Genomic DNA, 14,442 nt, shown 5'->3' on the forward strand with positions numbered 1-14,442 from the left:
ATGGAAAAGAAGTAAGCAAACCCGTGCACTGTCTTTGCATACTTTAGCATTTTTAAACTACTCATCCCACATGGGGGAAGGGCTGTTTATTTCTAAAGCACCCAGGAAAAAAAAAATCACACACAGGACATTATTACCATTGTTCTTATTAGGGATGTTTATTTTAATGCTAGTGCCCTTTGGCTAAATAGCATTTCTCCTTGCTCAGTGACATTCACAAGCTCGCTGTAGGAGCCCTATTGCCATACTGGCACCACCGCCACTGCCACCATCACTGAGGACCACCATCCACTAGGGCTGGGAAGGGCGTTGGAAAATACATCCAACAGACAACCACAACTGTTAAATTGTCAATGATCAAACATATCTTTGCTAATCAGTGATGTTTTTGTTTGTTTGTTTTTCTTTTTTATTTTGTTTGGTTGTTTTTTTTTTGTGCAATGCACTGTATAGGTGCTGGTCGTGTGTTCAAGAGCAGAGCAACATGTCTCTCTGCCCAGTGTACTCAACTGAGGAGGTTTTTGTTGTTAAGTTGTATCAAGCCCTTACTGTGGGAGAAAATCAATATGAAGGCAAAACCAGTCAATATGTAAATAATGGATTGCCATCAAATCGTTTGCCGTATTGCCAGCCAGCATTCACAATCCACTGTCCTCTGTGGCTGTTGCTGTTGCTGCTGCTCGTCTTGTGCAAGATGCGGTCATCTTGTCTTAATTTGGCCACGCTGGTGTCCACGTACCGCACACAATGGGGCATTATGGCAACATCTGGCACACTCGGCCACTTGCCCGTGCCACGTAGGGCTGCCCTGTTAGGCCACGCCGGGCAGAAAGGCGCTTTTGTGTCCCGTGCGCTTCGAGATTGGGTTTTGGCTGGACTCGCGCCAGCACGAACGTCCACAGCGCTGTTCAGATATTTTGACAATGTGTTTTGTGGCGCGGGACAATGGCGGCCATTATTTGGGGGAGCCTCGCTCTGCTGCTCAGGAGCAGCAGGAGACGTACAGACGTTCTTGGGACGACGACCACCAACACAAGAGCTGCCTTTGAGCCCAAGTGTAGACTTCTGTTTTTTTTTTTGTTCTGTTCTGATTTGTTTTGTTTATTTGACTCCCATCCCATCGCTACCAAGTCAAGTCAGTCGGTTGGGGGTAGTGAGTGACGAGCAGAAATGAAACAATGGGTGCTGTGCAGTGCTCTGCAGTGCAGTCAGTCTTGTCACGTGATTGGTCGCTTTGCCATTTCATGACATGGCAGCTTATTATGCAAGGAGATTTGGTCATGATTATTTGAGCACCCAGCTGGTATGTGTGGCACGCTTGTCCGTGCCTTCGCGTCACCCCCACCACGTTCATGCCTATCCAGCCCACCCCACCCCCGAGCATCCTACTGACTATCACACGACGCACATTTTTTTGTCTTTAATAGCAGTAGGGCAGTAGAACAAGGATAGGAGACTCGTCCTGCGTACGTCCGAGCTGTATTTGGAATAAGTCCTTTTTTGTTTTCTTTAGTAATTATGTCTAAAATGATTTTGGTTTGACTTACATTTTGCTCTTGCGGATTCAGTTGTACCAATAGTTGTTTCCAAGACATCGCATGTGCAGTCTTACTGTTACTGTTTTTTACATTATTTTCACTTTTCACATACTAAGAGTGTGACTACTACACATAATAATAAAAGGCGTGCGGGAATGAATAAATTGTTTAGCCATCACAGGCTAAGACGGTCAAAGAGGTCTCCACTTGTCCGGCGACTCTAGGCACGTCGTTTGCAGGGACGCGAGTGGCATGCACGCGAGCCACTTCGCAGCGAGGGGCCCCATGATCAGATGGAGCGAAGCGGCAGAAACACCAGAGGGGGTTTCCATAACAAACCATTCTGCATATATAGATATTGACAACTGACTGCAAATTCAGCCTCTGATTTGACACAGGGTTGGTCTGAAAAATACAAACATGGAGCACACATTACGAAGTAGTAGTTTCAATTGCATTTTGTTATTATCTTTTAACAAACTTGTTTTTCGAGAAGTCTACTTGGTGTACTCTGGTATAGAATGTATAATATGTCCGTGATGGCGACAGACGAAAGTGAGTGCTGCGGAGGCGCTCCGCTCTCCAGCCTTAGCTGGAGTGCAGTCGCCATTAATGTCAAGTTGCTGTTAAATATCATCATATCCCCATGACATTTCTTACCGTTAAGTGTGCAAGTGCTGACTGCCTCCTGTATGTTACAGTGCTTATAGCCGTCTTCAGTGCAGACGGATAAGTATGTGTAGTCGTCTTCTGTTTCTGTGTCTGTGTGTGTGTGTGTGTGTGTGTGTCCTCTTTCAGTGTTAATGTATTGGCTGATAACAATTTTGCCTGTTTGTGATTGTAAAGTATTGACTGTGTCAGCCATTCAAATCACCATTTGAGGACCTCTGCTCAAGAACGCAGGTCACTCCTTTGGCAGCCATGTCCACTGCTTCTTCTCAATACTGCTCTCTTCTCCTCCCTTCCCTCTTTTCTGATTGGCAGATTGTCAGCCCGAAGGAGTGTCTGATTGGTCGTTCGATGAAAATTGTCTTTTCTGCTGCTTAAGACGAGAGAAAGTCAAGGTACTTCTTATTTCCTCCCTTTTTTGCTGCTGTACGTCATGTTTTATTTTTCCCCCTCTGCTTCCTCCCCTCTCCTCTTCCACTTCCTCCTTCACTTCTCTCCCACCCCACACCTCTTCCTGCCTTTCTCTCTGCATTTCAGTCTCCATTCCTCCCCCGTTATTCCCCTTCTCCCCGGCCAACCCTCCTCCCGTTCACCTTTTTATAATTAATAACTTCTTTTATAAATGGCCCCAGTGTTGTGTTGAAATGGCTGGCTGTAATTCGAGCCATTTATTGGCCTGCTGTCAGCTCAGCAGCCCATCCATGCTCTTCCGTTTTCCTTCTCTTTGAGGGATCCTACAGCCATGATGACAGCTATACAACAGCAAAAACACAAAAAAAACCCAGTGGAGACATGTTGTTTCTTATATTGCTTTTCACTGAAGCACTGGCTACCGGGGGGCTCAGTAATGCTGGATGAAGGCCTGATGGCCTACTGCTATAGTGAATGAGGAACACGCGCCTAACCTTACTTGTTTTGCTCTCGCTCTCTCTCTCTCTCTCTCTCTCTCTCTCTCTCTCTCTCTCTCTCTCTCTCTCTCTCTCTCTCTCTCTCTCTATTTTTTTTCCTTTCTTGTCTTTCTCTCAGGAACATCTACTTGGTCTGAATAACGACAGCTTGGGCAGTGTAGCAAGACCATTGTCCTTCATCAAAGATCAGTTCAACAGCATCAGCAATCTTGAGAGGGAAGCCGAGGAATTTCTCAATGCTGTCTTGCATAGAAAAGGTACACAAGACTCGTCGCATACCGTTATAATATCCCAGTCTGTTGATACAGAATTGACTGTAAAATTCAAACAAAAGGTGTTTTTTTGTTTTTTGTTTTTTTTAATCTACTACTGTCCTTAATGCTTGAATTGTATAAGGCTTTTGTAATGCATGTGCTGTGTGTTTTTGTATGTCCTCTCCCCTGTTTATAGATAAGCCAGTCCATGAGCATGAAAAATGTCAAATGCCCTTGATGTGTGTGCTGGGTCATACGTGAGTCGTACAGCATATCAATAGAATTGTTTTTTGTTTTGTCTCCTCTGTGTGCCGTAGACATACCAAGCTTCACAGACCCGGACATTCCTGTAGTGGCGCGCGAGATAATGCAGCGAATGATCCGTCAGTTTGCTGCCGAATATACCTCAAAAACCAGCTCTGCTCAGGGGAGCGGCCCACAGCCCAACGGCACCTCGGACCAAAGCCTGCTGACCTCACACACCTCGACGTCCTCGTCCTCCCCCTCCCCCACCCCGGCTCCCTCCTCAGCCTCAGTCTCAGCCACAGCCTCGGTCCTGACCTCAGCATCAGCCTCGGCCCGAGCTCCAACTCCTGCTCTCTGCCTCAGCCCCTCCTTGTCTCCGTCTCTGTCTCTGTCCCCCTCTCCGGCACTCGCCCCTGCCACTCCTGCCCTCGCCCTATCCACCGCCTCCGCCTCCGCCCCCGCCCCCGCCCCTGGCCCGGCCGGCCTCACCTCGGCACGGAACCCTGTCCTCAGCCAGCTGCTTATGGCGGAACAGGAGGCGCCCCTCGACCTCACCGTCAAGAAGCAAGAAGTGATCGTCTGTGAGCAAGGTGGGGGGAGGAAAAGGGTGGTGGTGGTGACAACGATGATGATGATGATGATGATGATGATGAATGTGTTGGGAGAGAGGGTTAGGGTTTGGGAGGTGGGAGCGTGATGGTGAGGAGGAGGACGAGGAGGGTGCATGTGTTGAGAGGGTTTGGGTGTGGGATTGTTAAAATGAAGAGGATGTGTATGTTTTGGGTGGGAGTGCTTAAGGGGTGTTAAAGTGGTAGTTCGCTATTTTAGACATTAAGCCTTGTTTGTGTGACTTCTGGGGTGAAGTAGAGATGTTCTCATCACAATTTTGACATTTGGTGCTGAACGGAGCATTTGGGAATTCAAGACTGCAGCCCCCCCCACCTTTACATTGACTCCAATGAAGCACTCAAGCAATCGATCATAAAATGGCATTAAACTTTCATTTGCAGAGACATGAAACTCACCGAGTGGTCAGAGGTGGGCAGCGATACGTTGGCTCGAAAATCACAGCGAAATACGCTTCCAGAGAAGATATATTCATTGTTGTCCGTCTTCATTGATTGTATTGGTTTGACTAGTATTACTCCGCGCGACCGGAAATGGGTGTGCGTTTGCTTACGTTACTATCTATGGTTTGTATGCAAGCTGTAGTTTTTGTAGCCAGTCCCGCTCAAAGATAGCCGTTCTACCTCGCTCCTTGATGTCTACATAAACAACACACTATCGCTACCTACTGACTGGATGTCTACTGCTATTCAACGGCATCTGGGGAAAAATAGGTCCGCCAAATGCTAAACAACAGTTAGAAGGCATATTTCGCTGCAATTTTGGGGTCAATTTATCGCTGTCTACCACTGACCACACGGTGAGTTCCATGTCTTCTCAAACAAAAGTTTAATGCCATTTTATAATCGATTGCTTGAGTGCTCTATTGGAGTCAATGTAAAGGTGGGGGGGCTGCAGTCTTGGATACCCAAATGCTCCGTTCAGCACCAAATGTCAAAATTGTGATGTGAACATCTCTACTTCACCCCAGAAGTCGCACAAACAGGGCTTAATGTCTAAAATAGCGAACTACCACTTTAAGGGTGGGGAGGCAGGTAGGATTTGTGGGACTGTGATGGTTGGGGTTGGATGACGCTAACAAGACTTAGAACTAGTCTTACATGTACAAATCATCTGGTTTGTTTTGGTGTATATCTGAAATTGTGTTGCATGCCTGTTGGGTTGGGGAGGGCAGCCTGATTTCTCAGAATTCCTGGAACACGAAATCTGTGTCAGCTTCAGGGATTTTTCCAAAATTCTGTGCCCCTGGTCACGGAAATGTTTTCCGTGATGGTCTTACGGAAGTGCTTTCTATATTCCCACAGCACTATGTTAAGTCCATCGTTAGAAAATCGATACCAAATTTCAATACTAATCAAAAGAGTGCTATAGCATTTTTAGTTGTGCCCTGACCAAAACAAGCCCTAACCTTAACCTTTCAGTAAAGACATATTTTTGAGAAATACCATTTCCACTTGGTTGATAGGCTATGAAATTCATGTAATAAACGAAAGAACAGTAGCTGTGCCCAGACCAAAACAATCCATAACCCTAGCCTGTCAGCAAGAAAGGTTTTTTTTTTGAGAAAAAATCTTTGAAATTAGAAAAATACTGAGAAAACATGAGACTAGCAAAATAGAGCTTTTGTAATATTGAGAAAGCACTTCCGTGAGTCCATTATGGAAAACACTTCCGTGACCAGGGGCACAGAATTTTGGTAAAATCCTTGAAACTGACACCAAGGTCCGTGTCCATTCCACGGAATTCTGAGAGATTATGTTTCAAAATGGCTGCTGTGTTTGTGTGTTGGTGTACAACTACATTTTTGCCCCCAAAGCCTGTCGGGTGGGAATAGGCAGTCATAATGTTAAAACCATAGGGGTAGACTAGAGGTGACCCTGCCCCCCTTTTCATGGCAATCCTAGCAGCCATTATTAGTACAGTAGGTAGACCTGAGCAATGCAAACGAATGTAGAAGGGGGCTTACCTCTGTCAAGAATGGCTTAATAATGTGAACATTTCTACACTTGCCCTACTAAAATTGCACTATACAAGGATAAACATTGAAATGGGCTCTTCAATATCAACCCGATATGAACTGACTTTTAAAATGGATGTCATTGACTCGCAAGATTTAGGTAATATTAAGCCTGACATTTCAAAACTGGTCCTTGATTAATGTGTATCTTCATATTCACACAGTTGTAGCCCATTTTTTGACAGAGGTGTGGATGTTCTCCTTTGATTTGCATTGACTGAAGAGCGCAGGTCTACCTACAGTAGATGGAGGCTGCACTTGCCGTTTTCCAGTGTTGTGGTGAATAGCCATGTCACCTCCAGTCTAATGTTCTACATGTTTACACATGTTTGGGGGGCGACTGGGAACTGGGTTCGTGAGTCTAGTTCACTTTCCCACTGGAATTCGCTTCCCTTTGCCCCATTCCCATCCCCTTTTCCTTGACATTCAGACTGCACACACCCGGCTGACTCACTTGATGTGACTTAGACACACTTCGTTTGGCAGTGAATTTGCCTTTCAATGTTGTTAAGCAAGTGAAGGATGCCTTCCCCGGGTTGACCTTGTGCGTGTTTGTGCGTGTGTGTGTTTGTGCGTGTGTGTGTTTGTGCGTGTGCGTGTGTGTGTGTGTGTGTGTCTGTGTTGTGCGTGTGTGCGTGCATACGTGCGTGCGTGTGTGTGTGTGTATATCTTATGTTCTCAGATGGTGTCCTTGATCTCTCCACCAAGAAGACCTGGAGCAGCAGGGGGCCTGTTCCCATCAGGGCCCCCATGACACCGCTGGTTAAGGGGTAAGTTGGATGCCTCTACTCACCAACACGCACAAAAATATAATATAATAAATTTCGAAACAGGATGCTTAAGTAATTCCTATATTTGTAATTTTATTATCTGATTATCGTTTGCCTTCATTTCTTGTTTGGATTCCATTTTTGTGTCAACATTGTTTACATTTGTTAAGGGCTGCGTTACAAGTGTTGATAAGGGCTGCTTAGATTGTAGGATATGTTACTGTAACACCAAGTGTTGGCCTTGACCATTAGTAGTGCCAGTCAATCTCTGTTCCCTCGTCTTTTCCTGTGTCCTCTGGCCTCTTTCCTCAGTGCCCCACCCAACTCTTTAGGAGAAAGCGATAACGCTAACCTACACAGAGCGAACTTTTGGGGGCTTTCTGCCTTTCCACATCCTGATGGCAAATAAGAGAATCTCTTTGGAATTATTTTTCCGCAAGATTGAGTAAAAACTTGGAGCCCTGCCTGAGAAGGCCACAGAAATGGACGGGAGGACAAAGATGGACTTGAACACCATGTGTTCGCCCTCTACTCGCCCAATGGTGTGTAACCACATCAGAGTCTCCCAGAGCGGCCAGATGAAGTGTGTTCATGGGCAGAGGGGGCGGCTGCCCTGGGCCCAAGGCTACAGGGGGTCACAATTTGGCCAAGTCTAACTTGCTGAATCATTTAAAAAAATGATTTTGGAGACATGTATAGGGACACCACCACAGACCCCATAGAGAGAAGCATAAGCTCCACCCAGAGGCGGAACAGTTGTACATGGGGCCTAAGGTCAAAACACTGATAAGGCCCCCCATACGGCCGGTCTTAGCCATAATAGGACCCCCACCACCAATATGGGATGGCCCTGGGCCCAAGGGCGAATGCACTGCTCGCCCCTCCTATAACCCCGCCCCTGGCTCCACCCCTAAGTGGACACTTAACAGCCATACCACTGGAATGTGTCAGATTTCATTTTGTCATATTTCACGTTTCTTTGTGTCTTTTGTTTACTTCACCCCGTTTGTTCGCTGTTTATTATTATTCTGATTTATATTGTGTTTGTCTTTTTTTTTATTTCATAAAAGTCCTTTCAAATATCTCCTTTTTTGATTTTCCTCTTGTTTGTTATTATGATCACCTTTTCACCTCCTTAACCAAATGACAACCTTTTCTCTTTTGTGGCGTAGCTCTTCTCTTAGCCCAGTAGCTGGTATAGGTTTTCCATCTCATGGAGTTTGATGATTCAGTTTTTTTTTTTAACTTTTATTTTTCTTTTGTTTTTTTTCCATACTCTAGCTAGCCTGATTAAGATCCTCATGTTTGCGTACAAATTTGAAAAAAAAAATGGTGCTTTTGAGAACAAAAAAGTAAAATTGGAAAACAGAAGTACATTGTTTATATATGTACCATACAAGTTAAATTTGACTTAATGTCTTTATTGTCAACGAAAATGCTTGTCTCACAAATCAGTTTGCTGCCCTCTTCCCTGTCCCTTCTCCAAATCAAAAGAATAAGTAGCTGTATTTGGTGGTGGTGGTGTTTGTTTCTTGTTTGTCACTTTCCCAGAATCATAAACACGCATACATGTGTAGCATTTTAGTATCCTAGCATCCCCCCAACCAACCAACCAACCACGCAAACGCCCACCCTCATCCACTAACTCCCTTCTCGGTGGACTCTTAACTCTCCCCCTCTTCTTTGGCTGACTCTTTTATATAGCTGCGCTTGTTTAGTGGTAACTTCATTACTTCTGAGCGGCACTCTTTAGTCAGTTTCTCATGTTCGCTCGCTCGCAGATCCTGTTGTCTGCCGAGCCTATTTCTCTTGAGTCCCTGGCATCACTTTTGAAACCTTGCTGCTGGATTCGTAGCATAGACCTTTTCCCCTACCTCCTCTTCCAACATCTATTATTGTTTCTTATTTAATTTCATCCCTCCTTTGTTCGCCATTTAGTTTTTGTTTTTCTCCAACTGGATATCCTTTTGTTTTTGTTTGCCTTTGTAATATGAGGACAAAGCCAAATAAAGTAATCCCAAGTAACTGGAGCCTCCTGTAATTCAGCAGAGCAAATCTCATGACTTGAAATGGGAAAAAAAAGAGTGATGTTACCCTGGCAAGGTCAACTTATAAAGGAGCGGCCACACCTTCTCCCCCTCCCTAATCCATCCTTCCCTTAGAAAAGAAAAAAAGAGAGAGAGAGACAATAAAAAAGAGAAAAACGCTGTGCAAGCTCTGCTTACACCAATTTCCTTCCATTCAATCAGGATCTCCCCGAGATGCGACCACCGCCACCTCAGCTCGAGAGAGGCCGAAGACCAGGCGCCTCGGTGGAGCTCGCGGGAGGATGGGATGGGGGAGTTTGACAACCACTCGTCCCCTCTTAAACTGTTTACCCACTCAGAGCAGAACCTGCCGGGCCGCAATGTCACTGAACGCCAAACCGAACCTCTGGGACTCTTAAAACACAAGCCGTTGACCTCCGCCACACTACTCAGGAACGAATCTTGGACCAAGCCGCCTTTTAACCTCTCGAAGCCGCCACAGAACGCTGCAGGGAACGACCCCAAGGGCTTATCTGATCTCAGTGAAACCTCTGTTGTGCCTGTACGAAGTCCTGCCACTCTCAAGTCGCTGCAGCAGCAGCAGCAGCAGCAGCACAAGCCTGAGCACCTGCACGGCCACTCGCCGCCCGTGGGCCTGAAGATCCCCCAGGTGCGGGGGGTCGACCTGTCCTGGAGCTCGCACCACCACAACTCCAGCCTGCACGGCTACGGCCTGCTGATGAGCTCCTACTCTGAGGACGCCCTGGGCAAGAAGCTGCACTCCATTTTCCCCAAACACAGCCGCCGGGGGAGCATGGGGGGACTGCACGATGAGGAGGGGGGCTGTCTGGGCTCGGAGGCCGAGCGGGCCATCGGCGGGCAGCCCTACGCCACCTCCGACCCCGAGGCCGACTCCTCCTTCAAGCAGCCCCGCAAGAAGCGGGGCCGCTACCGGCAGTACAACACGGAGAACCTGGAGGAGGCCATCGCCGTGGTGATGGGCGGGAAGATGAGCGTCTCCAAGGCCCAGACCGTTTACGGAATACCTCACAGCACTCTGGAATACAAAGTGAAGGAGCGGCTCGGAACGCTCAAGAACCCGCCCAAGAAGAAGCTGAAGCTGAAGATGGAGGAGCAGGAGGAGGAGATGATGGGAGGGGGGATGGGGATGGGGATGGGGCTCGGGATGGGGGTTGGAGTCGGGGTGAAGATCGAGCCGCCCGAGATCGGGATTGCGGAGGAAGCGTCACCCAGCGCTGATGTTTCCAAAGATGAGTGAAGAGAGAGAGAGAGAGAGAGAGAGAGAGAAAGAGAGATAGAGGGAGAGAGAGAGAGAGAGAGAGAGAAAGGGGAGAGAAAGAGAGAGATTTCAGCTAGCAGATGGAAGTTGGCTCTCTTTTTTTTCTTTTGCAGTCACGTGGGCCTGGGAGGCCCTAGCAGGGATTTTTAAATACCAAAACACATTTTTTTACATGATAATTGTTCATCATGGACAGCAGTTATAACAAAAGAAGAAATAGTGATTAGTTTTAAACGAGTGCAGATTTTCTTATCCTAATTAGAAGGAAATGAGGAAAGAAATAAAAAAAGAAAAGGAGAGAGACCTTCAGTGGAAACTGCTGCAGAGTAGAATCCTGGCAATTGAAGATGGGAGAGAGAGAGGGAGGGAGGGAGGGAGGGGCGGGTGAAGGGAGGGAGGGTGGGTAAACCTGGATTTGAGTTGCCACTGGGAGCTGGGGCAAGCAAACCAAATAACAAAAGCACTCTCTAACAACTTGCGCTTACTACTACACACTACGTGACTTACCGTGATGACAGTTTAGCATTCTTTTTTTGTTTGTTTGTTTGTTTGTTTGTTTCGTTTTATTTGGTTTTCTTTTTTTCCTTTTCTAGAGGATCTTGATCAGGTTATTGCTACTGTTTTGTGCCATAATTTTTACTCCGAGCACTGATGGAAGTCAGCGTGCTGCTATGGCCCCCCAAAACACTCGAGACTGATTGAACCACTTTACCCAAAGGGTGTTGGATTTGTATATCGAGACGAAGATGATGATGATGATGATGCAGATGCAGATGCAGACAGGAGAGCGACTTGACTTGACTGAACCCCTACAGTAGACGATTGAAGAACTCGTCAGTATCAAAGTGAAGTGTCCTACTACAGCACATACCATATACACCTCATATCTGTATCTTAGGTCAATGCTTTCAGAATGTCCTATATACTATACTATTCTCAGATGGTTTTATATACACCAGACGGCAGGTTTTTCATTCTATTCTTTTTTTTTTTAAATACATCTTATTTTGCAGTTGCACTTTTCAACAGTCAGTTCTGACCCAGGAACTCGGTAATGATCATCAGGGAAATACAGTAGAGCCTTCCTTTGAATACGTCACATTAAGATTGTAGGGAAAGTACTGATGCACATGGCCTCTCTTGCATGTGATGCTTGATGCTTTTCTTTTCATGGTTTAGTTTTTTTCTTTGAAATCACAAGAAAGAAAGAAAGAAAGAAAGAAAGAAAGAAAGAAAAAGAATCTGTCAGGTTTTCCTGAAGACGTTGTAAATTTGAACATAATATAAAAGGCCTGGTGCAGCACTTACGGGTCTTTAGACAAATGTCCAGAGGTAAGACAGACGCCTTGTAGGCTATGTGAAGAAAAATATCTTACTTATACAGGATAAGTGTTTTGAACACTTAAAAAGGCCATAGGAAGATCACCAGAAATATTTTTAACAAAATGATTTAGTTTTGTTTGTAATGTATAGCAAGTAAGTTCCACTACTCAGCTTTGATGAAAAGATACATGGAAAGAATGAAGGAAAAAGATTTGAAGACTTAAAAAAAGAAAATGAAAATGAAAAGGAGAAGGAGAACCTCTACCAGACTTAAATGGCTTCACCATGAAATGCGGCAAGCTGCATGTTCCCGTGACAATCCTCTGGCCTTGCTTGTAAGCAAGAAAGGGTGTGTCTAGCCAGCCGAGCCTCGCGTAGCTCAATGTCTGTCCCGTCGTCTATGTCAGAGGCAAGCAAAGAGGTGTTTTTGTAACTTTTAAGTGTTCCCCGCCAAGGTTTGGTTGTAGAAATGCATGGTTTGTATTTTGAAGAATGGCTGCTGGGGGATCTTTTCAATTGACACTTTGGGAACTTTTTTTGATGGACTAGTAGCATGCTTGGTGGAGAGCGTATCAGTGGAGAACGTCCTCCGCCGCCTCTCCTCTTTTAGCCATTGTGTAAACGAAACGCTATGTACGTGTACGTACCATAGCGAGAGACTTCATCTAAGCCGCACCGTTTCTTGCCGCTCTGACCGCTCAGATGGATTTGTTAATATCAGATCTTGACACATGTGATTTTCCTCAGAACCGGTGAATTAATTTTGATCTCACTCAGGAGTTTGCGTGTGAATGTTTCAGGTTTTTAGTCTAAAATTTTCATGTTCTCCCTCTTGAGCTGCTTAATGTTAATATTTTAAAGGCACTGTCATAAATGTTTTACAATCTTTGGATTCTTTTGGGTTTGGGCAAGGAGAAATGGGGGTTGCACTTTTATTCTTTTTTCCTGTCCTCTCTCTTTGCTTTTTTTATTATTTACTATTATTTTTGAAGGCGCTTATTTATCCTCCTGGTCTTAGGAAGAGAAATCTGAAACTGTACAGCTACCTACAGTTGTTTGTACTGTTTGTATTTATGTATTGCATTTTAATATAAGAAGGCAGATCTGCGATGCAGTAGACGTGAACCTCTAGCGGTGTTGAGGGCTAGACAAATGTAAGCGTTTTCCTCCCATGGCTTTGCTCTTTGGGTGGTCCGTTGTTGTAGCCTCACAAGGTTGCACAATTAGGAGATAAATACATATTTTATTTATATATACACAGATTTAAGTAATTAGCTGACCGGTGCAATACTTACATGTTAACTACCCTCTTTTTTTTCTTCTTCTTCTTCTACTTCTTCTTGTGAAATCCTTATCCACAGAATGCCTACTACTTCGTTGGAATTACTGAAATACCTCATATACTGTACATATAGGCTTTGAAATGTTGTGTATCAAATGTATGTGTATATTGGCATCAGAGCCCACCTCAAACATTGTCATTGTTAGAACACTGTTTGTGTGTGTGTGTGTGTGTGTGTGCGCGCGCGTGTGTGTGTATGCGTATGCTTGTCTCACAGGAGTGTGGGATGGCGTATATTAACTGTTTTAATCAATGTAAGGTGAATTCCTTGATATATTAAAAAAGTTAGTGAGTCTGTGTGGGTGATGGGGGTGGGGTTGGGAATTAATCAATCATTGAAGGACACGTTTTATTCAATTATGCCTGTTCTAGTACATTTAACAAAAACGAGTAATCAAAGTCATTGGACTGAACGCTTCTGTAGTGTACTTACAAAAAGCTGTTCAAAATATTAGCTGTTTGTGTATATCTTATCAAAGCAACGTAGTAAAATACAAAACAAATACGAGGAGCGCCACATGCTACACCTCCTCTTCATGTATGTGTTTGAGGCTCTGCCTTCCTGTAGTTTGGCTGACTCAAATGTCAAAATTTGGAATAGAACCAAAATATTGCCAGAAGACGATGTAGACACACGTTTTTTTTTTTTTTTTTTTTTTTTTTTTTTGGTTTTTTTTTGGTTGTACGTTTCCAATCTCAACCTTGTACTACTGTTTTGTTTTATTTGAGAAGTGCATTCTTGGTTGTGACAAGACGCTTAATAACTAGAAAAGTAGAACACTACTGATGCTATTTGACTGACCTCAAGTGGTGAAAGCCTCCTACAGCTGCTTTAGTTCATAGGTGAAAATGAACATGTGTGTAGTCTGTCTAAAACTTTAACCACGCTGCCGATATTTAAAAATGCGGTGGCGATTCTCTGGACCTTGTATCGGTATGTGAACATGCCGTCCTATATATATATATATAATATATTTAATATTTCCAGGATGTTAACTCCAGGCCTGCACGCAGTAGAGGCAAACTAAAATGCACTTAAAAGAAAATATTGTATTCCAAAACAACACAATGTTTTTGTTCTGTTGTTGATTTGTTTGATTTAATTGAGACTACTTTCTTTTTAAATGCACTCCAAAAGATTCCAGAAAACCACAGATTATTATTATTATTATTATTATTATTAGGATATGTTTTACAGGAATGAATATGTTGACCATTTCCCAGTCAGGTCTTTAAAGCTCATCATCATCCTTTATTTCTGTTACCATGGCAGCAAGAAAAGAACATTTATCTCAAGTATATTCCAGTTGTTTTACAGGATTCAGACTGATACCTGCCAGTAAGCGTAATGTTTCATTAAAGACTGGATTTAAGCCATACATTTTAGATACCATGACATTAAATGCATTGGTATGTAACCT

The 14,442-nt window shown here is 44.4% G+C and overlaps 1 protein-coding gene across 3 annotated transcripts in view; it reads left to right on the forward strand.

Moving 5' to 3' along the window:
- wu:fc17b08 (ligand-dependent corepressor) overlaps window positions 1-14,442 on the forward strand; it is a 32,772-nt gene that overhangs the window by 9,051 nt on the left and 9,279 nt on the right. For 2 of the 3 annotated variants that reach the window (XM_063192006.1, XM_063192007.1), the window contains exons 3-6: window positions 2,523-2,602; window positions 3,234-3,372; window positions 3,687-4,205; window positions 6,942-7,029. In XM_063192006.1, coding sequence (XP_063048076.1) covers window positions 2,523-2,602; window positions 3,234-3,372; window positions 3,687-4,205; window positions 6,942-7,029 — 826 coding nt within the window. Of the gene's footprint in view, window positions 1-2,522; window positions 2,603-3,233; window positions 3,373-3,686; window positions 4,206-6,941; window positions 7,030-9,278; window positions 10,705-14,442 lie in introns of those variants that run through there. The other variant, XM_063192008.1, reaches the window with a different exon arrangement.

The sequence above is a fragment of the Engraulis encrasicolus genome, chromosome 24 (assembly GCF_034702125.1).
Source record: "Engraulis encrasicolus isolate BLACKSEA-1 chromosome 24, IST_EnEncr_1.0, whole genome shotgun sequence".
NCBI classification, from domain to species: Eukaryota; Metazoa; Chordata; class Actinopteri; order Clupeiformes; family Engraulidae; genus Engraulis; species Engraulis encrasicolus.